At 42.3% G+C, this 27,297-nt stretch overlaps 1 protein-coding gene across 1 annotated transcript in view; it reads right to left on the reverse strand.

Annotated features, from left to right (window-relative positions):
* Positions 1–27,297, reverse strand: part of TBC1D22B (TBC1 domain family, member 22B) — a 112,342-nt gene that overhangs the window by 53,187 nt on the left and 31,858 nt on the right. Inside the window, exons 3-7 of the mRNA XM_006882026.1 lie at positions 9,667–9,974; positions 6,323–6,502; positions 5,728–5,798; positions 4,031–4,159; positions 2,650–2,715 (exon numbers count right to left, since the gene is read on the reverse strand). Of these exons, the coding sequence (XP_006882088.1) occupies positions 2,650–2,715; positions 4,031–4,159; positions 5,728–5,798; positions 6,323–6,502; positions 9,667–9,974 (754 nt within the window). The remainder of the gene's footprint in view (positions 1–2,649; positions 2,716–4,030; positions 4,160–5,727; positions 5,799–6,322; positions 6,503–9,666; positions 9,975–27,297) is intronic.

The raw sequence follows: 27,297 nt of genomic DNA on the forward strand, positions 1-27,297 counted from the left end.
AAACAAACAAAAAAACCCCACGCTAGTGAGACAATCAAGGATGCTTCTTAGCTACCACATTACAGACAGCCGAGTTAGCCTGCAGGTGACGGTCACAGTGAGCAATCACTCCCACTGCCATCACTTCTGCTCTTACATGCACGGAGAATAAACTCCTGCCCCCACTAAACTTTGACACTTTCTCTATTGATAAATTACTTGTTTCATTAGCTTGAAATTGTAACTCCAACTAGCCCTGCTTGCTCAGGAAGATCTCAAGGGATCTTGATCCACTTCCTAGTTCCTTGCATCTATTGTGGCTGGTATATATCCGTGGTTACATCATTTGGTTCTGTATCTCTGAGGAATTAGAAGAGTTTCTACTCAATCCCTTGTGAATATATATATCTTTGAAGATGGACTTTAATAGTGACCTAGTGCACAGAAGCTCACTGTTCAGAGTCAGGAGATCTGCAATAAAACCCACTCTCATAAGGATAGAATAAGGGCATGTATTCACACATGAGAGAAAATGCCAAACAGATGGAAATTGAGGCATTCTAGTTACCAGGGGGACCAGTAGTCTTCACTTTGAAATTTGAGATAATCCTGCCTTGTAGATAAATGTGAATATGGGAATTCTTAAAGGTTTTCCCTGCCCTTCTACTACTGTGGGTAATTCTCACCTACTAGTCAGACTAGCTGACAGCTTCAGTTTGCTTAGCTCTACAATCAGAACTCTTGGTACCAGCAGCCAGGAAATGAAAAGATGAATTGCATTGGGAAAGTCTGCTCTCAGAGACCTCTCCAAAGTACTGAAGAACAATGATATCAGTCTGGAGACTAAGGTGCGCCTGATACAGGCCATGGTCTTTGCAATTACTTGCTATGCATCAGAGAGCTGCACAATGATTAGGGATGATAGAAGGAGAGTTTATGCCTTTGAGCTGTGATGCTGGAGAAGAGTATTGAATATATCATGGACCACTAGGAGAACAAACAAGCTCATCCTGGGGAGGGTGAAGCCAGGCTGCTCCTTGGAGGCAAGGATTCTGAAGCTTCGTCTGACATACTTTGGACATGTTTCAAGGCGGGATCAGTCCTTAGAGAGGGCCGTCATGCTTGGGAGAGTGGAGGGACAGCATAGGAGAGGAAGACCCTTGATGAGATGGATTCAGTCACTGGGGTAATGGGGATAGGCATGTTGCAGACACTGAGATTGGGAAGGGATAGAGCAGGGTTTAGGGCTGTTGTACATAGGGTCACTATGAGTTGCAAGCGACTTGATGGCACATAACAACAATAACAACAATTAGTCAATACTTTGGTATCTTTCAGGCATGCGCTACAAGCCTTTAGTATTCCATGTTGCTTTGTTTGTGGCCCTTTGGCCTTTTCACTATGCTTAAGATAACTGTACCTGCTAAATAAAACACAAATGGTTCAAGAAAGCTAAAAGGAATCTGGTTTGGATTTCCTTGTTTGCATTCAGAGTCTGCTATTAGGAAAAGTCTTTTTAAAAAAAGAATAGTTTTCCCACTGCCAAGTTTAGAACAACCATGCACAAATAACAGCTAATATTTGAACACCATCAGGTTAACAAGAAGAATAAACTGGGTTGAGTTACGGTATATGGAATAGAAGCAGTAAAGGGATCTTGAATGTATTATAAGCTTCCTTTAAGCTAAATTTTACAGGTTAAAAGGTATTGTTATTGTTGGTGTGTACCATCGAGTTGGAACCAATCCACACCTGACTCTCCAGTGGCTTTTCAGAGCTAGTTAATAGCACGGGAGGAGACTACCCATTTTTCTCCCGCAGAGTGGTAAAATCAAGTACTACACTGAAAATTTTCCAGTGGAGACATCTATTGAACTAACATATGTTTAAGCAGAAACTATCCTGGTGATTTTTTTCCCCCCACTGTTCTCTATTACAAGAATAATTCAAAGAGCACCTCCACCCAGCAGTATCCTATCTCCTCTTAGAAAGCTGCAAAGGAAATCCTTAATCCTAAAGACTTGATAAGTCACTATTTGGGTCAAAAGCCCTTCCCAATAGAAACAAATGGAAAATCATTTCAAGTCTCAAGTACACATTTTAAGTGCACTACAGGCCTGCATGGTCAGGGGGAGGTGAGAGAAAAGGTGGCACTCAAGTCCTGCAGGAGGGATGGGAAGAACCACACCTACAATTTCCTGGCTCTTCCCCTAGAACCTTCACAGAAATTCTGAACTTGACAAAAGTTTGTCACTAAAGAGGAGCTAGGCTCACTGAGACTTTTCATGTGCTTCACTAGCTGCTTAGATCTCAAAATACCACTGCTTCCAGCTTGATAAAGTAGAGAAAATATAGGAATAGGAATTCTAAGCTATGGGGAATAGACTTTACTCCACCACCTGCTAGTTTCAAGCAAGGGCTAAGTCTCAACTTCTCTAAGCATTACTTAGATCACAGGTTTGCTAAGAAGATCAAATTATAGTGCATGAGAATTATATTAGAATCTATGAAAAAGTGCCTGGCAGGACCAAATGCTTTCTATATGAATATAAAGGATTAGCTGTAAACCTGCCTATGGCTACAGGAAGGCCTACTATACCCGGCCACACCAAACAGGTGCCCCAGAGGAAGCAAGGAGAAGGATCAAAGAATGTCAAGTACTTCCCTCACCTCCTGTACAAGTGGCTGCTGGAACAATGGAATGAGAGGATTCGTCCTTGGAATGTCAATGTGAATCTGAAAAAGAAAGCCATGTCCAAAACACAAATGCCTGTTTGTTCTTTTGACAAGTAATTTTTCAGAAGTTATTTTCTTAAGCATGGGGAATCAAGAAAAGTAAGAATTGGGCACAATTCATATGTAGACAGAAAGCTAAATGACACAGAAAAAGTCTAGTTAAACTTACTTCCTGTCCATCTGGACTGTATTTCCACAATAGTAATGGTTTATTTAATAGTAAGGATATTCTCTCAAATAAATCACTTATATAAAAAAATTAATAGACTTTATAATCGAAGAGGATTTACTGCTTTTTCTTAGTGTTCTAGAGTCTGTGCTTTACTCTGGATAACATTTATATAGGGTCAAGAGGTGTACCCCTCTTTCAGTATCTTATTTTCATCAACAGTTCCCAAGAACTAAAAGGGCCCTGACAGTGGCACTGATGTGAAGTGGGAGGGGAAAAGGGCTTGCTCATAAAGTTATGACGTCAAAGAAATGGGGAAGGATCCAGGGAACTTGGTCTTCAGTAACTGGAACTCAAAGTTCTTATTTTTGTTACCAAAAAGGGTCACTACAGTTGATTTCAATTCCCAATGCCCAGTCTAACGATCTCAAAGACAAGTCAGTGGCAGCCAAGGCTACTTTAGTTCTTGGGCTCTAGTTGTAGACTGCCGCCTACCCACCCTCAGTCTTTTCCTATCTTGTAACCAGGAGACTACTTTTCCACTTCCCAACATAGGATGCTTCTGGTAGACCGTTCTCAGACTGTGGGGACCACTGTAAGTGATAACATAAGGCTTCCCACTGAGGCTGCTGATGACCATGCTCCTGCAGACAGGCAAACATGGGGCCTAAAAAGGCACTCCAGCTGCCAAAGGGCACACTGATGTCACAGTCTAGAGGTCTTGGACCTCTGCTGAGTGAATCTGGCTTTTGCCTTGTCCCCTCTCACTCTTACTCTTCAGAGTGTGGTCCATGGACCAGCAAGCAGTATCAGCATCACCAAGGAGCTCATAAGAAGTGTCCAGAACAACTGAATCAGAATTTACATCTTTGTATGCATGTTAAGTTCGGAGAAGCACTGCCAGGGACCAGTGAATGTGTGCTTGTGTTTTTGTTTATTTAACGTGGAGAAAATCAGAGCCGCTAAGTAGAAAGAAGGAAAGCAACCGCTCTGGGGGTGGAGAGGCAGGTGGGGTGGGGAATTTCTAACAAGCAAGCTATTGCCTATGACTAGGAAAAACTGTATCCTGATAGCACAAATAAGAGACATACCTAAAGATAATGGCTATTAAGGAAAGGTAGTAGAGGCAGCAGGCGACAACTGTACCTGTCGGTAGGTATCTTGGTGATGCTCCTCATTTCGAGAGTCATAATACTGCTCAATGAAGCCAAAATACTCCTCGCGCTTCCGCTGCAGGGTCAGCTTCCTCCGCTCGGTGTTTGCGGGGAGATAGCCCTGGAGAGCAAATTGCCAGTCAGATGGGGGCAGACACTGGTTGGATGGATTCTTAATTTTTATTTAAGCCTGAGCAGTGGCTTGGAAACTATCAAAGGAATGGAGGAAAAGCTGCCAAGAGAGCAAGGTTAAATCTCCTTCTAGTTCTGGCCACCCAGTGTTTGTCCTCGTCTCATTCAATGAGATCCACATGTGGGCAATTGAGGCCAGGCCAGCGTTCCCAGGGCTGTCTGCTCTTCTGGTCTTGCGCTCCACTGGAATCCGTGCTTCTGGGGAGCTTCCAGGGTTGTTGGAGTGAATGTAGGTCAAGGGGAGGAACCTGGGCTCATGTCATGGCCTCTGCGGGTTACATGTGTGCAGGGCCAGCCTTCTGAGAACCTTGGGGACACATGTGGTGTTGTGCCAAGTGAGCTGGTGCCAGCTACACATTCTTTCCCATTGTAACATTCAGCATTACCAGCTTAGGAAGCTGAATGGAATCTTCGACACAGCAACCGACAACACTCAGCAACGGAACTTTTGGCAGCAGCCTTGATCTGAGCTGAGCTCAAGGCCAGCCTTCATGCTTATCCCTGCTCAAGATCCCATGCTCGATTCTTACATCTCCTGTTTCCTTTCCACTGTCATCAACTGTTCAAACTTATTACAAGTGGCAGAGGCACTGATTTCACGTTTGCAAGACTGAGGCTGGGGAGGGTAGTCAGGGGAGAGATTCTCATCCTGGCAGACACTTAAGTAATGCATTCCAGAGCACACGCCTAGAGAGCAGGTGTGGTGGTTTATGCATCTGTGTGTGCCCTCACGGCACCTGGCACTGGGCCTGGCAAACTGCAGCATGGTGATAAATCTTTATCAGATGGATGAACGGATTTTACAGGTTCAGGAAATCCAAGTGTTCCTCTCAGAGTGGCTGGCACAGGGCTTACTCCGTGAAAGCAAGACAAGTGGAGGCTTCCAATGGAGGCCCATTTATCAACTCTACACAGCCACGGGGCTGGCGTCAACCACTCTAATGAGTCCCAGTGATAAAGGAGGGAGGCCCCGCGTGTGGGAGCTTACTCAAAGGTGGTGCCGAGCTCACACCGGCCTGCTATGTTCATCTTCTCTCTATTAAGACAGTAAGGACATGACTGCAGGAGCAAGCTGTGCTCTTCTATATATGCGGGAGTGAACCCTTGAGAATATCATTCTAGAAACTAAAAGATGAGATAGGAAACTTAGGGGGCCATGAGTATACATCAATGGGAGGGGTACAACTTGGAAAAGGAAGGTGAGAATGGTTATACAATGGAAAGAATGCAATCAGTATCATGGAATTTACACACAGAAATTGCTGAATTGATATATATTCCCAACAAAAAAGAAAATATAAGTTTTCAAAGTCTTACAGCCTAAAACCGAATAGGACTATTTGCTTTATGCCCAGGAATAGCTCACAGGTGCCCCGTTCTGCGTAAGCAGCAGGATAAGGGACGTCTAGGGAGGATTAGTCTGCCCACCCAGACTGAGCTCATCCGGCAAAAAGGACTGTGTGAGGCTCACATTTCTCTACAGAGGGCAGAACTCACCGACAGGAGTCTCCAGGTTACAGGGCGAACCTCCCTGGGAACCCCTGGCCAGCTACACTTCCTCAGTTCATCTGCAAACAGATAACAATCTTATTGGATTAGCTCTTTGCACAGATGTTCTAAAACAAACTTCAACCAGCATTGCCAGATGCCTCCCATCACTCGAGTAAGACCATCACCGCCGCCACCACCTGCTACTGACAAGCACAGAAAAAAAGCCCATAACAGCAGCCCTGAGCGGCAAGGTGCCAAGAACACAGCCCTGCAGTAGCAATTCAGTCAGCTCAGAGATTAGAGTTAGAGGGAAAGACCAGTGATTGTGGATTTCAGTAAGATGTGCCTGGAAGTAAAGGAGACCAAAGCTGAAATAGTTGCACTATGGTCTACAGGCCACAGAAACCAGTCCCACCTCATTTGATCCCTAATCTCTAGAAACATACTTCTGACTTAATACCTGCATGTCACTGCAGTGGGCATCAGATCAGGAGATGCTGGAAAAGTAAAAGAAGGAAGAATAAAGAGCAATAGCTTTCAGGTCTCTGAGAATTCCAGTCACCAAGAGGTCCTACCTTGCCTGGGGCTCCCAGGAACTCACCTAAATCAGTGTTGTGGCTGGAGAGAAGCTGCCGGAATTTCTCCAAGCGGGTTTTCTCCCGCACAGTCATAGGGGGAGCCCCAGAAGCATTCTGGTCCGAGATCCGGGCAACAAGGGGGATGATGGGCCGGAGAGGGAGTGACTGCTGTTTGTGAAGAGGATTCCTCAGACATGTATCACCTGATACAATTTGGAAGAGAAATGTAAAAGGTTGTTTAAAGAACAATCCTAAAAAGCTTAAAACATAATCATTTGTATCACATTTCATCTTCCTAGAGCTGAGAGCCCAGTGTGTGGGCTGCCAAAGATGCACAGCTGGGGAGTGAGGCATGCACCCAGCCCATGCCCCATCTATCTACCCAGAGGAAGGGCTGCATTGTTACCATACATACCAAGGTGCTTTATGTGCTAACAGAGAATCCGGATGCTGCTGCAACCTGGAGAATTGTTTTGGTGACTTCAGGAGAGAATAATTTTTTTCCTACCACAATCTGAAACTTTTTTCTCTGCCTAATAGTGAGGCAAGGAGCCTCTGTGGCCTAGTGCCTCAGGCCTCCTGAAAACCAGCAGTTTGAATTCACCAGCTGCTCAGCGGGGGAGAAAGATGCACAGTCTTCTCTCGTCAGAGGGTTGCTATGAGCTGGAACCCACCAGGTAGCAGTGGGAGTGAGAAGAGTGAGGTGTGTGTCTAAGGCAGTGTTTTCCTTGCTTCATATCACAGAGCATATAATAAATGTAAAGTGCACTGTGATAAAAAGGAGGCAGCTGCTCCCCAGCAGCCCAAAGCCTCAAGCGGCTGCCTCTCGCTCTGAGATAGTCAATACAGGTGAGTCTTGGTCCTCCACTGCGCCTGTGTACCAGGTGAGAAGCTCTGACCTAACGCAATCCCGCCCTAAGGTTGCTGCAGTGCCTGTGTGTACCTCTATGTCCCAAATAAATGAATCCGTTTTTGATACTGGCAGGACCTGACATAATGAACAGAAGCACAAACTCAAGCAGAAGTTTATATCTGGCTTGAGACATGTTCAAACTAGATGGTGGATTAAGAGAAATGAGCAATATTGGACTAATATTTATTGAGTACTTAGTATGCACAAGGCATTGTGCTAGACACTTGTATGCATCATCTCTCATTTGAACTTTTGACATCTAGTAGGAATTTATTTATTACTACTTTATAAGTGATAAAAGTGGGTCAGAAAGGTTAAATAACTTAAAAGTGACGGTTAAGATGCCACCTTGGACACATGCCAACCTCCACAACCTTTGTTTGCTGAACTGTGTATTGAAAAATATATATTTTAGATTTGAATCCCTATACCTATGTTATAGCTCCATTTAAGAATGAGTTTTATGTTAACGAGGCAATTTTAGCGTAGGGTATATCCTGAAGTAACCTCTTTGGAGACCTGAAAGAGCAGGTTAAACAAGCAGAGATGGGAAAGATCCACATCATGCAGAAGAACAGAAGTTGAAGAGAGAGATGAACTTCTCCCTTAAAGCTGGCAGAATGAGAAAGCCTTTCCCCAGAGCGAGTGTCTTGAACTGGGACTTCTAGTTGCTTCCAAAAACCCCAATTTCACTGCTGTAAAGTCAATTTTTGAATCACAGCAACTCTCTAGGACAGTGGAGGCCTACCCTACAGAGTTTCCATGGGGGAAATATTTATTGAAGCAGACTGCCATCTCTTCCTTATGCAGAGCAGCTGGTGGGTTTGAAGCGCCAACTGTTCAGTGCACAGTTAAGTTACCACCAGAGCTCAGTTCTAGCTGCCTAAAGTAGGAGAATAAACTCCTGTGTGTTATAGCCATTCACTTGTGGTGTTTTTATTATAGCAAAGTAATACAATTTCAAACAAAACTCACTTCAAGGCCTTAAAAAAGATATTATAAACAAGATTAAATAAATGAATAACAATCAACCTGCGTAGTTAAGTTCACTGAAATAACTGCTACAAGGAACCTGCCCATGGACCTAGTGTAACAAGGACCCTAGAAAACGGAGACCACACACTGCAAAGCCAAGACGGATATACATCGCTGATATTCATTATTAACAGGTACATACTCATGAAGCATAATCCCCTCCAGGGGAATGCTCAGGAAGGCTTTGGCTCTATAAAGGCAATTGCTCCTTAGAAATCAGGGTGGGACTAGGAAGGGGTGGCACCTCTCTCCTCCGGAGAATGTCAACCACAGGGCATAGACACTTTCCACAGCCTGGATCTGTGGAGAACCAACACTGAATTGTGGGACACAGTACTGAAGGTTCAAGCCGGTGCTCAAACTGGCAAAGGAAAGTGGCTCCTGAAGGTCTTTAAAGGTCTTTTTGTGTGTGTGTACTATCAAATTGGATCTGACTGGCACAGGAGGAGACTGTCCCTCCTTCTCCAGCAGAGCATCTGGTGGATTCGAACAGCGCACCCCTGGGATTGCAGTGCAGCTTACTGCCAGTAGGCCACCAGAGCTTGGTTTTTAAAAGTCTTAAATCCAAACTGCATGACCACATGCTCAGTCTGCAATGACAAAAAAAAACAAAAAAAACCTCTGTCAGAGAATGAACCAGGACACCCTCTAGTGCTCTGACATTTTCTACCTCCTTCTAACTCATCAGCCCTTTTAACTCACCAGGATGTTGGTACTTCCCACTACAGCTCAGAATGACCAACTTCCATGAAACTCCTTAGGGCAACATAAAAACACAGGACTGGATGCCAAAATGAGTATACTGAGAGTCCCCAAACGTCTTATAAAACCAACATCACATCACCCCAAGTGGTTATTGAGGCCTGTTTCTTAAAAAGAAATAACAGTCTCCCACCTGACTCAACCGGATGGGTACACCTGGTAGTCAGGAAGCTGTGACCCAGACCTTCAGAAACAGAAAGAAGACAACTTTATGCTAATGGTGGTCTCCAGAGCTCAAGGAACCAATAGATAGTGCCAAATATTTGTGAGATTCAGCCACCAGAAATGTCAAATTCCTTCCTCCATATTCTTAAACACTGATCAGGCTTAAGGTCACATGAAGCAATCAAACCACAAAAGTTGAGAATCCTGTTACAGGACAGAGGAAAAAAGGACAAAATGATGAGCAAGACATGGATGGTGAGGAAGAGAAATCCCAGGCCACAGAGTTGAAAAGCCAGCAAGGTGGGAGGGGCTAGTACAGCTATGACCAGTGAGGCTCACTGCTACACTTCTCAATCAAGCTTTTTTATTTATTAATCATTAATCAAGGGAAGATCTCAGTGAGTTCCCAGAAGAAGAAACCCCAAATCTTTTTTATTTCAAATGTGCTCTGTGGGGAAGGCTATGGCTGTGGAGGATGGAGGATGGACTTACTGGAGTTTCTGGACAGCTGGGCATCACTGCTGGACTTTATGACCTTGTAGCTAGCAGGGACGTCGGCTGTTGCTGACTGGGACCGCTCCGGCTTTATCCTCAGTTTGCTGTGGTTTTCCAGGACCTGGGCTGCAGTTGCCAAAGCAACTTTTGAGTTCAAAGTTTGGAAAGAAGGTGAGGAAAAGTCCTCCTCCTCGTCATCACCAATGTCCCAAGCATCACTGGTATTCCGGGCAAACTCATGAAAACTGGAGGCCTTCTTATTCTTCAGGGGAACTGCGTTGACTTTTGACCGTTCTTTAATGAAGCTTCGAGAAAGGAGACATCATTACTAAGGGAAAGCCTGACACATCTGATCACCTTCAGTTGCTTAATATGTTAATAATAATATTATAAAACACCAAAGACCAGGGAACTCTGGTGGCCTAGGGGTAAGGAGTTTCTCTGGGAACCCAAAGGTATGTAGTTCGACTCCACCAGCTGCTCCTCAGGAGAAAGATGGACAATCTCCTCCCATGTAATTACTTACCTCTGAAAACCTGCTGGAGGGTCAGCTATGGACGGGTTAAAACTCAACAGTGCACACCACCACTACTACCACCACCACCAATATCAAAGATAATCATTACCTTCTTCAAATAAAAGCCACCCTTCCCATTCCTCATGTAGTCCAGCACCTAGTCTAGCTGTGTAGCAGTGACAATAATACTCACCAGAGAATTCATGTGCTTATTTACATATTCCAGTCCCTTTGCCCTCAGACAAAGTCATATGACTAGCTCTGGCCAATGGGCTGAGAAAAGAAGTGAGGCAATCACTTCTAGTCTAACGTATAAAACAGCAGGTGTGGGTTTTTCTGTAAGTGCTCTTCTACTGAGGTGAAGAGAGCTTTCAGATGGTGGAGATCTCAGTTGGCTCCCTGGATAACTTTTAGGAGCAGAGCCGAGTCTTCTACCTTCTTGTTAGATGCCAATGAGACAACTATGGCTCACAGAGACCCTATGAACAGGAGACTGACCTATTCTGTGTCATTCTCACTATCTCTACCATGCCCACTGTTGCCATCACTGTATCAATCCATCTTGGTCAGGGGCCCTCTCTCTTTTGATGACCTTCTACTTTTCCCAGCATGATATCCTTTTCCAAAAAGTGTCTCTATTTTCTTAATTTGGAAATATAGTTGTTATGTGCCATCAAGTCGCCTGCGACTCATAGCGACCCTATGTATAACAGCTCTGAACCCTGCTCTATACTGAGCTAACCTTACTGTCTCTGACAGACCTACTCCCATAACCCCAGTCACTGAATCAATCCATCTCAAGGGTCTTCTTCTCTTGAGCTGTCCCTCCACCTTCCCAAGCATGATGTCCCTCCGTGCAACATGTCCCATGCATGTCAGACCAAACTTCAGAATTTAGAAATAAATGCTTACTGATTAATCCAATGAGATTTCAGGGTCCATTTTTAAAGGAACCATAACCTAGCCTGTCTTTAGAACAGGAGACAATTTTTAGTCCACATATGTGAAATTAGATATTAAGTCCATTAGGAATCGATGAAATATCAATTGACATTTCAACTGACAGATGTAGTCCTAGACATGCTCACCAGTCTGTGCCAGGAAATTGGGAAAATAGCTAACAGAATGTGGAAATTAATAAACAGTATCATTAATACCACATGCAAGCGTTAAAAGAAAATGGAAGGAGTACACAGTCACTGTACCAAGAAGAACTGTCTGACACAGAAGAATTTCATGGAACAACATATGATCAAAAAATAATGGTCTATTGAATTTCTATGTTCAGCTTTTTAAGGAAGTGCCAAACTGCCTTCCAGAATGTTTGTACCATTTTTCAATCCCACCAACAATGTATAAGAGTTCCTATCCCCCAGCTATTCCACTTCCTGGAATATACCCTGAGAAAATGAGAACTGAGGCACAAATGGAGACTTACACACCATTGTTCATAGCTGTGTTATTCACCATCAAAAGAACATGGAAACAGCCCAGATGTCCAACCGCCATAAAATGGATTGAGAAATTATGGTACATTCATTCAATGGGGTACTATGCAGCACGCAAGAGCAAAGCTTTTGGTATTAGGCTGAGTGAACTAATTCAGTCCTACAAGGACAAACATTGTATAAAGCCATTATTGTAGAATGAGTCTGAGGATCCTGGTGGGGGTTGAGGGTGGAAGGTGGAAGCAGAGGGATTAAGGGGTGTGTGTGTGTGTGTGTGTGTGTGTGTGTGTGTGTGTATGGGGGGGATTAATCACGGGGTTAAACAATCTGATCAGTGGTGGGGGAGGGTGAGGAAAATGGGAAGAATCTGCTGTGAAAAAAAATGTATTCTAATTTTGTAAATAAACTAGAATAATTTTTTAAAAAAGACAATGGTGATGAAAGAGGAAGTTCAGGCTGCTCTGAATGAACTGGCAAAAACAAGGCCCCAGATATTGACGGAATATCAATTGACATATTTCATCAGACAGATGCCACCCTGGACATGCTCACCAGGCTGTACCAAGAAATCTGGAGGACAGCTACCTGACCAACTGGCTGGAAAAGATCCATATTTACTCCCATTCCAAAAGAGGATAACCTGACAGATTGTGGAAATTTATGAACAATATAATATCACTAGTATCACATGTACGCAAGCAAAATCCTGCTGAAGATTATTAAAAAACAACTGGAACAGTATAGAACTACCAGAAATACAGGCCGGGTTTAGAAGAGGCTGTTGCCATGACACATGAGACATTGATCGCCAATGTTAGATGGATTTTGGCTGAAAGCAAGGAGTTACCAGAGGAATGTCTATCTGTGTTTCATTGACTATGCAAAGGTGTTTCACTATGTGGATCACAACAAATTGTGGCTAAACTTGAGAAGAATGGGAATCTCAGAACACTTGATTGCGCTCATGTGAAATCTGTACTCGGACCAGGAAGCAGAGTCAGAATAGAGCAAAGAAATACTGCATGGTTCAAAATCAGGAAAGGAATGTGTCAAGGATGTGTCCTGTCTCCATTCCTTTTCAATTTATATGTGGAACAGATCATTCAGCAGGACTTTATGAGGTGGAATGTGGCGTCAGAATTGGAGGAAGAATCAACAACCTGTGCTATTGTACATGACACAACCTTGCTTGCTGAGGATCTGAAGCATTTGCTGAAGAAAGTCAAGGGCTGTAGTCTGTAATATGGATTGAAGCTCAACATCAAGAAGACAAAGATTCTCAGCACTGGGCCAACCGGCAGCACTATGATAGATAGAGAAGAGATTGAAGTTGCTAACAATTTCAGCTTACTTGGCTCCACAATCAATACTCCTGGCACCAGCAGTCAGGATATCAAAAGACAAATTGCACTGGGGAAATCTGCTATCAGGGACCTCTCTAAAGTATTAACCAGCAATAATGTCAGTCTGGAGAGTAAGGTACACCTGATCCTGGCTACGGTCTTTTGACTGGACAATGACTAAGGATGACAGAAGAAGAATTGATGCCTTTGAGTTGTGGGGCTGAAGAAGAGTACTAAACATATCATGGACCACAAAGAAGACAAACAGGTATGTTCTGGAGAGGGTAAAACCAGGCTGCTTCTTGGAGGCAAGGATTTTGAAGCTATGTCTCACATACTTTGGGCACAAGCCAGGAGTGGCCAGCCAGTCCTTGGAGAAAGACATCACACTTGAAAGGGTTAGGGGACAGCAAAGGTGAGGAAGACCTCAGATGTGATAGATTGACCCAGTAACTGGGGTAATGGGAGTAGGTGTGTCGGATATACTGAGACTGGCTCAGGATAGGACAGGGTTCAGTTGCTATGAGTTGCAGGCAGTTCAATGGTACATAACAACAAGAAGCAGCAAAACACTGCTGAAGATGATCCGAAAATGACTAGAATAGTACACTGACAAAGAACTCCCAGATAACAAGTGGGATTTAGAAGAAGTCATGGCACAAAGCATATCAAAGCTGATGTGTCACAGATCTTGGCTGAAAGCAGAGAACACCAGAAGAATATTTATGTTTTATTGACTATGCAAAGACATTTGACTGTGAGGATCATAAGAGGCTGTGACTAATATTGAGAAGAATGGGAATCCCAGAACACCTAATTATACTCAAACAAAACCTATACCTACACCAAGAAGCTATTGTCTGAACAAAGCAAGGGTATACTGTTGTTAGGTGCCATCAAGCCAAGTTAAAAGACTCCTCCTGTGCCCGTCGGATCTGATTTGATGGTACACGACAAGTAAAAACCAAAAAAGAAAAGAAAGACTCAGCACCCTGTGAGCAACAGATCTGAACCCTGTCTTATTCTGTGCCGTCCTCGTCATCTCTGAAACTCTTGAGCCCATTGCTGCAGTCTTGTCAATCCAGCTCATTAAGGGTCTATGCTTCTTTTGCTGCCCTTTCCTAGCATGATTTATCTTTCCAAGGAATAGCCTCTCCTAGCAATATGCCCTAAGTATGTGAGATAACTATAATTAAAAAAATTTAAAACAAAACAAAAACCAAACCAATAAACTGTAAAATTAAAAAAAAAAAAAAGTATGTGAGATGAAGCTTAGGCAAACTTGCCTCCAAGGAGCAAGCTGTACTTTTACGAAGATATATCTGTTTGGGTTTTTTTTTTGCCAGTTCATGAGCTACTCAGGGCTCTTCTCCAAAATCACAACGCAAAGGCATCAATTTTTCTAACATCATTATTTACTGTCCAGCTCTCAGATGCATAGCAAGTGACTGAAAAGCAAAGTTGGACAATGAATAAGGATGACAGGAGAAGAACTGATGCCTTTGAGCTCTGGAGAAGAGTACTGAATATCCCACGACTTCCAAAAGAACAAACAAATATGTCTTGGAGAAAGTGCAGCCAGAGTGCTCCTTGGAAGCTAAGATGGCAAAGCTTCATCTCACATACTTTCGGAATGTTGCTAGAAGAGGTTGTTCTCTGGAGAGGGGCATGATGCTTGGAAGATCCTCAACAAGATGGAACATGATGACTGCTACAATGGGCTCAAGTGTGTCAGAGACTACAAGGATGACACAGGATTCAGATTTGTTGTTCATAGGGTCACTATGAGTCACATCAATCTGATGGCACTTAACAACAATGACAACGAAAAAAAAATTTTCCTTTAAAAGAAATTCTGTAAAGCCCTTCTGTTATGTTTGAGAAGAATCTTCAGTATGGCTCCACTCTGTCTATAAGACTCTATTTTTTAACAAAATGAGGGCAGACTTGGGCTTAACACATTTGCAAGCAAGAGAATCTAGCTCAGAATTTAATAAGATTGTTTTTCTTGCTGTGTTTACTTTTAAGGTTATATCTGATTTATGGCAAATGAACCTTGGCCGTCCTTTTATAGAAGTAGTAATGTTTCTTTTTTAAAATAAATCTATCTGGATAAATAAAATTAATTTATTTTAAAAAATATATTTAGCAAATAATTTAGTACAGAATACGAAAAAAGAAAATAATGACGGAAGCCAGGGTAACACTAGATTAACTCAATGATTAAAGAGCCCTAAGAATTATGTAGACAACTTGTAACTTCCAGAACATTTTCTCTTGGAATCTCAAGTTCTATCTCCCCTGGGGACCTTAATTTTGAATCCAGAAAACAATTTGACTGAGATATTTCTAACTCAGTCTTATCTGTAATCCTTCACACTGCAACCAGGGAGGCAAAAAAGGTGAAAATATGAATATGCCTTAATGTAAAAAAAAAGGGGGGGGGGGAGAAAAGGGCCTACTTGTCCCCTTTCTGAGCTCCATCTTTTTTTCTCTTTTTTCTACTGCTCCCTGCTATCTAGCAGAGCAACTCTAAAAGTTCTTAGAAGAAAAAGCTGAAGTCCTTCCATCTTCAAAAGAGGAGAAGCATAGTTTGAAAATCTGTCTCATCACCCTAGATAAATTCAATACTTATTCCAAAAGATAATTTATTGCTAACATCCATAAATATAGCTTGATAAATCAGAATGTCCCCACCATTATTATTTATTTAAAAGTAAGGTATTCTCCTCTTCCTTTTTTCCCACCATCGTGTTTTGTGTGGCCCTTTTTGTCTTCACTATGTCTTCTCATAAGATTTTCAGGATCAAGAGGTTCCTGGCTAACAAACAAAAGCAGAATCATCCCATTCCTCAGTGGATCTGAATGAAAACTGGCAATAAAATCAGGTACAACTCCAAGAGAAGACATTGGGTCTCTAACTTCTCTCACACATGATGGTAGCGCACACGATGAACATAGGTTCATTAGCATTGCACTATGTCCAGCTGACTGACATGCTACCATATCAAGTTTAAAATCATGTCACTGTCTGACCACTTTCCACGGGATGTGTGTGGTTTTTATGCACCCACATTTTCAAGAAATATATAAGAACTATGTTGTAAATGCGAACCATCCAGATTATCTAGAAATTACTGGAATAGTACATTGACAGAGAACTACCAGAAATATAAGCTGGGTTTAGAACAGGTTGTGGCACTAGTGACATTACTGCCAATGTTAGAGGGATTATAGCAGAAAGCAAGGAGTACCAGAAGAATGTTTATCTGTGTTTCATTGACTATGCAACAGCATGTGACCATGTGGAGCACAACAAAGTATGGCTAACCCTGAGAACAGGAATCCCAGAACACTTGATTGGGCTTATTCGAAACCTATACTTGGACCAGGAAGCAGTCCTCAGAACAGAGCAAGGCAATACTGCATGGTTCAAAATTAGGAAAGGAGTACATTAGGGATGCATCCTGCCTCCATACCTTTTCAATCTATATGTAGAACAGATCATTTGGGAAGTTGGGCTTTATGAGGATGAATGTGGCACCAGGATTGGAGGGAGACTCATCAACAACCTACGTTATGCACATGATACAACTTTGCTTACTGAAACTGAGGAGAACTTGAAGCACTTGCTGCAGAAGGTCAAGGAACTATAGTCTTCAATGCTGATTGAAGCTCAACATAAAAAAGACAAAGATTCTCACCACTGGGCCAATTGGCCATCCATGATGGATGGAGAAGAGATTGAGGATGTTAACAATTAGTTTGCTCAGCTCCACATCTACACTCTTGGAACCAGCAGTCAGGAAGTAAAAAGATTAATTGCACTGAGAAAATCTGTTGTCAGGGACCTCTCCAGAGTACTAAAAAGCAATGTCTCTAGATGTCAGTCTGGGCCTGATCTAGGCCATGGTCTTTGCAATTGCTTGCTATGTATCAGAGAGCTGAACTAAGGATGACAGAAAAATAATCAATGCCTTCGAGTTGTGGTGCTGAAGAAGAGTCTTGAACATACTATTGACTGCCAAGAAAACAAATAGGTATGTCTTGGGGAGGGTGAAATCAAAGTTCTCCTTGGAGGCTAGGATTGTGAAGCTCCATCTCACATACTTTGGGCACATGGCCAGGAGAGACTGGTCCTTAGAAAAGGACCTCATGCTTGGAAGGGTGGAAGGACAGCACAGGAAAGGAAGACCCGAGATGAGATGGACTAATACAATAACTGGATAATGGGAATAGGTGGGTCAGAATTAATGAGACTGGCTCAGGACAGAGCAGTGTTCAGAACTGCTGTACATAGACAGGGTCACTATGAATCTCAGGTGACTCAATGACAAATAACAACACGATGTAATCAGGAGCCAATGGTAATGAAGGAGGAAGCAGAAGCAGCATTGAAGGAATTGGCAAAAAATAAGGCCTCAATATTTGATGGGCTATCAACTAGTTTCAATTAACAGGTAAGTGCTCACCAGTCTACTTGTGCTTTATTGACTATACAGAGGCATCTGACTGCGTCAATTGTTATAACAAGTTGTAACTGACACTGAGAAGAATGGGAATCCCAGAACACTTGATTGTGCTCATGTGGGGCCTAAACCTGGATGGACCAGGAGGCTGCTGTGCAAACAGTGCAGGGAAACACTGCATGGTTTAAAATTGAGAAGAGAGTGTGTTAGGGTCATATTCTCTCATTGTATTCTCTCTCCATGCCTATTCAATCTATGCTGAACAAATTATCCAAGAAGCTGGACTCTATGAAGAGGAATGTGACATCAGGATTGTAAAGAGACTCATCAATAACGCAGATGACACAACCTTGCTTGCTGAAAGTGAGGAGGACTTAAAACATTTGTTGCAGATGATCAAAGAATGCAGCCTGCAGTATAGACTGCATCTCAATGTCAAGAAAACAAAGATTCTTACTACTGGACCAATAGGCAGTGTCATGATGGACGGAAAGGAGACTGAAACTGACAACAGCTTCATCTTGCTTGGACCACAATTAACATCTTTGGTACCACCAGTAAGAAAATAAGGAGATACACTGCACTAGACCTTTCCAAATTACTAAGGAGTAATGATTTCGGTTTGAGACTGAAGTGTGTCTGATTACGAACCTACTCTTTCCGATCACTTGCTATGTATCTGAGAGCTGGACAATGAATAAGGATGACAGAATAGAAATGACGCCTTTGAGCTGTGGTGTTGGAGAAGAGCACTGAACATCTCATGGACAGCCAAGAGAACAAACAGCTAGAGTGTGCAGCTAGAGTGCTCTTCAGAGGCAAGAAGAACGAGGCTTTGCCTCACATACTTTGGGCATGTTGTTAGGAGGTGCTGTTCCTTGTAGGAGGACATGATGCTGGGAAGGGTGGAGGGTCGGCAAAGGAAAGGAAGATCCTCAACCAGGGGGACTGACGCGGTGACTGCTGCAATGGGCTCTTGTGTATCAGGAAGTGTGAGGATGGCACAAGACAGAACAGGATTCAGATCTTTTATTCACAGGGTCATTACGTTATGAGTTATACTTGACTTGAAAGCACCTAATAACAACATGGTATAAAAAAAGATAAGGTATCAATTGTTAAGATTTTATTTTCAAACACTAGTCTCACACAGAGTAAAATAAATCACACAAAATACAAAGAAAATATAAGATTATAAAATATAACAGTTCACATGTAATAGAAATACATACCACATTTTACCCACTAAACTGGCATAGATTTAAAAGTTATATAATGCTGACTAAGGTGTAATGAGACCCAATGGAATCACTAGGGGGGTGCAGAGTATGAATCATGCTAGGTAACAACATTAGAGGGAGGAGTAACATCAAAATTGTTCATGTCATTTCATTTTATTGAAAAAAATCTATGAATTTTTTTGCAATGTTTTCAATGGAAATTTATGATTTTCTAAAAATAAAAATACAGGTAGGAAAAAAATATATTTAGTATGGTGCCTTAATGGTGTAGTAGTTAAAATGTTTAGCTACTAACTTCAAGGTTGGTGGCTTCAACCTACTAGCTGCTAAAAAAAGAGAAAGATGTGGTAGACTGCTTCTGTAAAGATTTAGAGTTTCATAAACCCTATGAGACACTTGCGCTGTATCCCACAGGGATGCTGCTAATCATAATCAACGTGACAGTTGTTGTTATGTGCTGTCGAGTCACCTGAGACTCACAGTGACCCTATGTATAACAGTCCTAAACCCTGCTCTATCCTGTGCCAATCTAATTGTTTCCAACACGCCTATCCCCATTACTTCAGTAAGTGAATCAACCCGTCTCATCAAGGGTCTTCCTCTCCTGGGCTGTCCCTCCACTCTCCCAAGCACGACATCTCCAAGGACTGGTCCTGCCTTGTAACATATCCAAAGTATGTGAGATGAAGCTTCAGAATCCTTGCCTCCAAAGAGGAGTTCACCCTCTCCAGGACGAACTTGTTTATTCTCCTGTAGTCCATGGTATATTCAATACTCTTCTCCAGCATCACAGCTCAAAGGCATAAACTCTCCTTCTATCCTCCCTAGTCACTGTCCAGTTCTCTGATGCATAGCAAGTAATGGCAAAGACCATGGCCTGTATCAGGCACACCTTAGTCTCCAGACTGACATCATTGCTCTTTAGTACTTTGGAGAGGTCTCTGACAGCAGACTTTCCCAATGCAATTAGTCTTTTGATTTCCTGACTGTTGGTACCAAGAGTGTTGATTGTAGAGCCAAGAGAACTGAAGCTGTCAACAATCTCAATCCCATCATGATTCTGTCAATTGGCCCCCTGGTGAGAATCTTCCTTTTCTTGATGTTGAGCTTCAAACCAGTTGTTGTTATGTGCCATCGAGTTGTTTCCAACTCATAGCGACCCTATGCACAATAGCCCTAAACCCTGCTCTATCCTGCGCCAACCGCACCACCTCTGACACACCCATCCCGATTACCCCAGTCACCGAATCAATCCATCTCATAGAGGGTCTTCCCCTCCTGCGTTGTCCCTCAACCCTCCCAAGCATGATGTCCCTCTCCAAGGACCCGTCCCTCCTGGCAACATGTCCAAAGTATGTCAGACGAAGCCCCAGAATCCTTGCCTCCAGGGAGTAGCTTGGTTTAATCCTCTCCAAGATAAATCTGTTTGTTTTCCTGGCAGTCCAGGGTACATTCAATACCCTTCTCCAGCACCACAGCTCAAAAGCATCCACTCTCCTTCTGTCCTCCCTAGTCATTGTCCAACTCTCTGATGCATAACAAGTGATTGCAAATACCATGGCCTGTATCAGGCACACCTTAGTCTACAGAGAGACACTGTTGCTCCTGAGTACTTTAGAGAGGTCCCTAACAGCAGACTTTCCCATCGCGATATGCTTTTTGATTTCCTGACTGCTGGTGCCAAGAGTGTTGACTGTGGAGCCGAGCAAACTGAAGCTGTGAACAATCTTAATCTCTTCGTCATCCATCCTGACGCTGCCAATTGGTCCAGTGGTGAGAATCTTTGTCTTCTTGACATTGAGCCTCAGTCAATACTGAAGGCTGCAGTCCTTGACCCTTCGCAGCAAGTGCATGAGGTCTTCCTCAGTTTCAGCAAGCAGGGTTGTGTCATCTGCATAACGGAGATTGTTAATAGACCTTCCACCAATCCTGATGACACAAACCAGTAGTGGAGATTTTTTTTATGTGGGAATTAATTTGTTATAACAACAAAAATGTGTTGATAGATGCCATCACATCAAGTTAGCTCCAATTCCGTGTACAAACCACCAAAACTCTGCCCAGTCCTGCACCATCTTTACAATTTCTGCTATGCTTATATCCACTGGTGCAGTCAGTGTCAATTCATCCCATTGAAGGTCTTACTCATTTTTGCTGATCCTCTACTTTCAAAACACCAGATGCCTTTCTCTGGGGATTGGCTTCTACAATAATATGCCCAAAATATGTGAAACAGTCTTACCATACTTGAACACTCTGGTTGTACTTCTTCTCCAGTTTATATAACAAAAACCATATCAAGCACAGTTTTGATATACTGTATAAGTTGGCGACGACTCACAAAGAGTTAAAGAAATAATATGAAATACAAAAGGGAAGATTAAGAATACAAGATTATAGGGAAGCTGCCTGTTTGGTAGGGAGCACCCAAGCACCTTAAACCTGTGATGATTTCTGCACAGACCCAGGGGCTAGTGTGAATCCCAGACCAGCTCAGCTATTTGATACTGAGGAAGACACAGTGTTGGTGCCATCTGGGGATCTACAGAATGACAAACAGCAGCCAGTGCCATCTCTGGGCTGGTCAGTACAGCTTATGGTTTTGAGCTGCACCGCATCACCAACATACCCTTCAAATGCCTGTGTGTGGTGTTTGGATAACACATGTTGCTTGGGACAGTGTCATGACAGAGGATGTCTGTGGTGAAGAGGCAGAACCCACTGACCTCTGAGCCTGCCATAGGGAGAGGGTCAAAGGTGAACTGGGACCTTGAGCCACTTGTGAAGGGAAAGTACAACATCCCCCATCTCCTTGTTAGCTTGCAGGTGAAACTAAGGCTGCCTGCTCTTCGCCACCTGACCTGGAAAAGCCAAGGCTTGGGGACTTAGCAGAATTTTAAAAAGAATAAAGGCAAAGGGACTGCCCTCTTTTCTCGGCCCTTCCCTTACAACATCCTAATATACATAAATCTCATGGCCAAAAGAGAATACAAAATTGTAAGATACCTAACAATAGGCTAAAAATCTATGCTAATTTATTTACATTTTTTTTATTCATTCACTGTCGCACATTTTCTTCCCTTCTCTTTTCTACCCACCGCCAGTCCACTATGCAATACACCTTTTATGCCAGATTGTTGCGACACATATAATACCTAATCACATATTCCTATTTACTTTGTATTTACTTTTTAAACCTTCTAATTGAATCAGGAGTGGCACCCACTTTCTAAACAACATGCCTCTGGAAACTCTATGAACTTTGATAAATGTCAATAGTTATAGAAAGACTTAGGCCTTTTGTTCAAAGGGTAGCTATGAGTCATGCTCGACTTGAAGGCAATAAACAACAACAACGGTTTATTTCCTTTTTAAACCTTTTAATAGGCCAGGGCTGTCAATTATTACCCAATTACAGTGACACTTCAAATCACATGTTTTCACCTACATGAGCTACAGGTACAAGCTGCTGTTTTACTGCTACCTGTATTTTTATAGCTGCTAATTTTGTCAAATGCTTCAGTGATTTAACTACAGTCTTGTGGTAATTAGTATCTGTGAACCTATGTCAATAATTTTCTTGAGAATGAAGTAGTAAGTAAAGGAAAAGAAAAATGAAAAAGGACTTCCTTTCAGGTACTAATGATGTTATAACCGATAATGTAACCCAGCATGGAAAGATTTTATAAAACAATTTTGTTATTAGCATTCATATAGGAAACCGTATAACTTAAGCAATTAAAAACAAATTCTAATTTTTATTCCATGATTAAAACAGATCATAAGCATTACGAAGGATTCTGTATGGTCTGGCACAGAAGGAAGTCCACAGAGAAGGGGGTGTGTGTGTGCACTAGTGATGCCACTGGTGAGACCAGCTCTCTCCTGCAGATAAGAGTATATGTTATACAGGCCTTCTGGAAAACAACCTGGTAGTGTAAACACACCAAGACCAAACCCTCTACTGTTGGATCAATTCCAAGTCACAGCAACCCAGTGGGACAGACAGCCTAGAACTCCTTAGAATAACCAACCATATAAGATCATTGCCCAAGGATAAAACACAGAAAACAGAAGAGATAGGCTAGATGGGCTAAATGGAAATGAGAATTAGATGGAGGAAGTGGGAGAAATGTGATTACACTGTACATATTTTAATTAAAATTTTAAAGCAAGATGTGTATGAATGAGACTGAATGAAAAACCAACCTGCTTTGTAAATGTTGACTCAAATCACATTTTCTTTTTTTAAAAAAAGTAGAGAAGCTGTGGTATATTCGCACAATGGAATACTATGTTGCATTGAAAAACAAGGAACTCATGCAATATTATTCAAAATGGGTGAACCTGGAGGACATTATGCTGAGTGAGGTATCTCAGTCACAAAGAGACAAATGCTATATGGTGCCACTGTTGTAGAATGAGGCTGGCATTGGGGTGGGGGTAAGACTGAGAAAAACTGGATGAAATATGTTTACAGCATTGAAGTCTATGGGGGAGAGAACAGTCTAAAAGTATTATATTTTAGGGCATTATTTTTATCGTAGGAGTATGCAATGAGGGTTGCAGAGTGGATTATATTTGGGGCTAGGGGGTGGGGTTTGGGGAGGGGGGGGGGGGATTGTGTACCAATGAGGGAGTTTTTCTTTTGCTTTTCAAGGAGAGGAGCAAATGGAGGGGGGAGGGGGGAGGGGTTTGTGCGGGGAGAAGGGTGCAACAATGAATGAATGGAATCCCACAATCTCTGTAGTTGTTCATTGAAATGAAAAATAAACAACCTAAATTTAAAAAAAAAAAAGTTGTTTTCAATGATATCCAAAGTAAGAGTACTCACAAATCTACTGGATGAGCAATCAGATATTAAAAAGGGTTCAAAATAAAACAGACATGGCAGTGCAAATATCTGCATGTGTCAAAAATTAATCCCTAGAACAGAAGGTAAATTGTTCTTCTACACGCTACACTCATTTACTGTGACTATTTCTGTCCTATAAAAGGAGTCCAGGATCTACCAAGGAGCCCAGGTGGTCTAGTATTTTACATGTTATGCTGCTACCCAAAAGTCTGGCAGTTCAAATTCACTAGCTACTCTGCAGGAGAAAGATGGGCAGTCTCTTCCCATAAAAACTTATAACCTCTTAAACTCAATGGTGGGACACCAGGAATCAGAATCAACTGGACAGCACTGGGTTTGTGATTTACTTAGGAGTCTTGGTGCCCTGTGGTTAAACATTCAGCAGCAATCATAAGGTTGGCAGTTCAAATCTTCTAGGTGCTTCACAGGAGGAAAAAAGATAAAAAAAGAAGCCATTCACTTCTGTAAAGATTTATAGTTGAAAACTTCATGAGGCAGTTCTGTTCAACAGGGTCACTGTCAGTCAGAATCTATACAGGGCCACTAGCATGGGAGCTAATAACTGCAGTGCACAGCTCTTGCTTATAAGAACCAATGGGCGGATATATAAGACCTGTCACCTACTGAAAAACTAGTTTGCCTAGTTTGTTGTTGGAAAGTCCTGGACATAGGGGATGGGGGAGATGACAGGGTGGGGGACAGTGGGATGGCACACACCAGATTCTCTTCCAGGAACTTTTGTGTCATCCTATCAACCAGATTCATAATGATGGCATTAATAACAGATCAGAACCTTGTTCTAACTGTGTCACTGTCATAATCTCTGCCTTGTTCAAGTCTATTATTGTCCATTATTGTATAAATGACTTTTTCCAAACCATCTTACTGTCTAGGAATAAGTGGTTATTATTGCTTTTTCTCTTTGGAGGCCACAAGTACATCAGGATTGTAAATGATGAATTCAAAGAATGAATCAGTAAGACGACAATCTGAAAAAAAAAAAAAAAAGACGACAATCTGGAACAAAGTGGTTTGGGAGAAGAGGAAGTGAAGGAGATGGAAGAAAATGTATAACAATGAATGACTAAAAATCCAACTTTTCTGTAAACGTTCATTAAAAATCACAGACACACGCTTTTTTAAAAAAAGTGAGAGACGCTCATCACCTGGCTCTCTTACTTGTTGATAATGTTAACTCAAAAGGGTTTAGCTTAAGACATAATGAGGAGCATCAAATGCCTTTTGGAAAGGATTGAAAGTTTCAACTGGGGACTTTGAATGTTTGTATCCTTCATAATTTATTTGAAAGATTTATCTAATGATGATTTTTACCATCTATACATAATCTAAATCAATTTTTTTCCAGAGGCAAAAAAACCAATGACTCACACCTGTATAAGGCTGCATGCATTTCCAAAGACCCCCAAATGAATTTTCAAAGAAACCAGGCCAGTACCCTGGGCTCTCATTGGCCAAAAAAGAGGCTTCCAGCCAACCAATCACTCTAGAGCCAGCCCCTAGCCAGGCCAGCACAGAGGCAAAAAGCAGGGAGAGTTGGTTTTCTTTTGTCTTTGAAATGAACATTCTCCTAAATGGTACAGCACTGTTATGTCCTTTCTCTGTATTGAGGTAACTTTGGATTCCATGAAACCAAATGGAATGTCATAATGGTTACACATGGTTGACAATGTTAGGTTGAGCTCACTGATTAAGACAGTCTTGGAAGCAGGAGTGGCATCCACTTCCTAAACATGCCTATGGGAACTCTATGAACTTAGAAGAAGGACAATAGTTCTTTTATTTATAGGGTTGGCACTTAAAAACATTTATAGATAGCACTTAACAACAACATATAATGCCAAAGCCCTTGTCTCCATTTTGGAGTTGGATGAAGTGGCTGGAGTCTGTAAGATGGTGCTTTTGTTTTGGTTGAGAATCTGTGTGGATTGTTTGGTTGTTTTTATTTAAGCCTCTTGTTTAGAGACAACAAGACCTCCTAGCAAGCCCTTATATTTAAAAGTTGGGCCACAGAGATTATATTTTTAATCCCTTGTAACAACATTTTGGAGGAACATTCTTCTAAGTTATACAGCACTCTGGCCAATTTGGTGTGATGAGGTAATCTGGGTTTGCTTTAACACTGAATCTTGTGCCATTCAGGTATCAAATGCCATAATGGAACAACTGTGCCATAGGTGTGCCAAACACCGTAACGGCTACCCATCGTGGGCAATGTTTGGTGGAGTTCCCAGACTGAGTCAAGATTGATTCAAGTTTGGGAGTAGGAGTGGTGGGTGAGGTGAGGCTTCAGTTCAAAATTAGAGGGGTGATTTAGAATAGCAGTCTTGGGGTTTCTCCAGTCTCCATGAGATCAGTATGTCTAGTCTGGTCTTTTTTATGGATTTGAATTTTGCTCTACATTTTCCATTCACCCTAGCCAAGCCCTTCTACTGTTTTCCTGGTTAGAGAGGTCAGTAATAGTACCTGGGCACCTTCTAGTTCTGCTGGTGTCAGGCTTGAAGAGGCTGTGGCTCCTGTGAGCCACATTAACCCTCTGGACTGGCTTGAGTCTTTTGTTTTCTTCACTCTCCTTTGTTCCTGACAGGAAGAGAGCAATAGCAGTGTCATAGATAGCCACTCTGAAACTTTTAAGATCTAGACACTGCTTATCAAACTAGGATGTAGATATATTATCTTAGTAAACTATATTCTCTCAGTTGATCTACATGTTCTTTCTCATTCTTATTGGTGTTTCTCATAACCTTGTTCTGTCCTCACACTCTCACCATTTTCTAAGTTATACCAATCCCTTCCTCCCCTTTCCTAAGGACAGATCCAGCTTTTAGAATTGGCGGGTTGAGTTTTAAGAGTTTGTGGCATTAAAAAAAAATCCCTAAGATACTATCTGGCAGCCTCCAGATGTTTTGCCGTGAATGAGCTGTTGTTCTGTCACAGGAAACAATGACCGTTCTTCCCATCATTCACCATGTTGGAATGTCTTTCCTGCCAGTCTCTGTTTGGCAGAACTCTTTGAGTAAATTCTAGGTCTTAATCTACTCAATTTTACTGAATTGTCATCTGCTTTCAAAGTGGAATAAGATACTTCAAATGCATAAAAGGATATAACAAAAAATGCAGCAGGCGCCCATATCCTTACCACTCAGCTGATCTGCCTCCTTCACTGTGTGGGAACCTCTGAGCTTCTACTGGAACCTGGCACTCAGACTGGCCCATATCTTGCTATGATGATTTTATCCAGTCCACTTTTTTTAGACTGTCATCACTGGTCAATGGTCTGTACTGTTCAGATTTTATTTGATCACTTACTTAAAGAGTCCGCAAAACAAGAGTGTATTTGTTGTTGTTGTTGTTATGTGCTGTCGAGTCGCTTGCGACTCATAGCGACCCTATATATAACAGCCCTAAACTCTGTTCTGTCCTGTGCCAATCTCATTGTCTCTGACACTCTCATCCCGATTACCCCAGTCACCAAATCAATCCATCTCCTAGAGGGCCTTCCCCTCTTGCACCTGCCCTCTACTCTCCCAAGCATGATGTCCTTCCCCAAGGACCAATCTCTCCTTACAAAATGACCAAAATATGTCAAAAGAAGCCTCAGAATCTTTGCCTCCAAGGAGCAACCCGGTTTAACCCTCTCTAGGATGAATCTGTTTGTTTTCTTAGCAGTCCATGGTACCCTCAATACTCTTCTCCAACACCAAAGTTCAAAGGCATCAATTCTCCTTCTATCCTCC

The sequence above is a fragment of the Elephantulus edwardii genome, unplaced genomic scaffold, assembly GCF_000299155.1.
Source record: "Elephantulus edwardii isolate Elephantulus edwardi_28Jun2011 unplaced genomic scaffold, EleEdw1.0 scaffold00017, whole genome shotgun sequence".
Taxonomy (NCBI): Eukaryota; Metazoa; Chordata; class Mammalia; order Macroscelidea; family Macroscelididae; genus Elephantulus; species Elephantulus edwardii.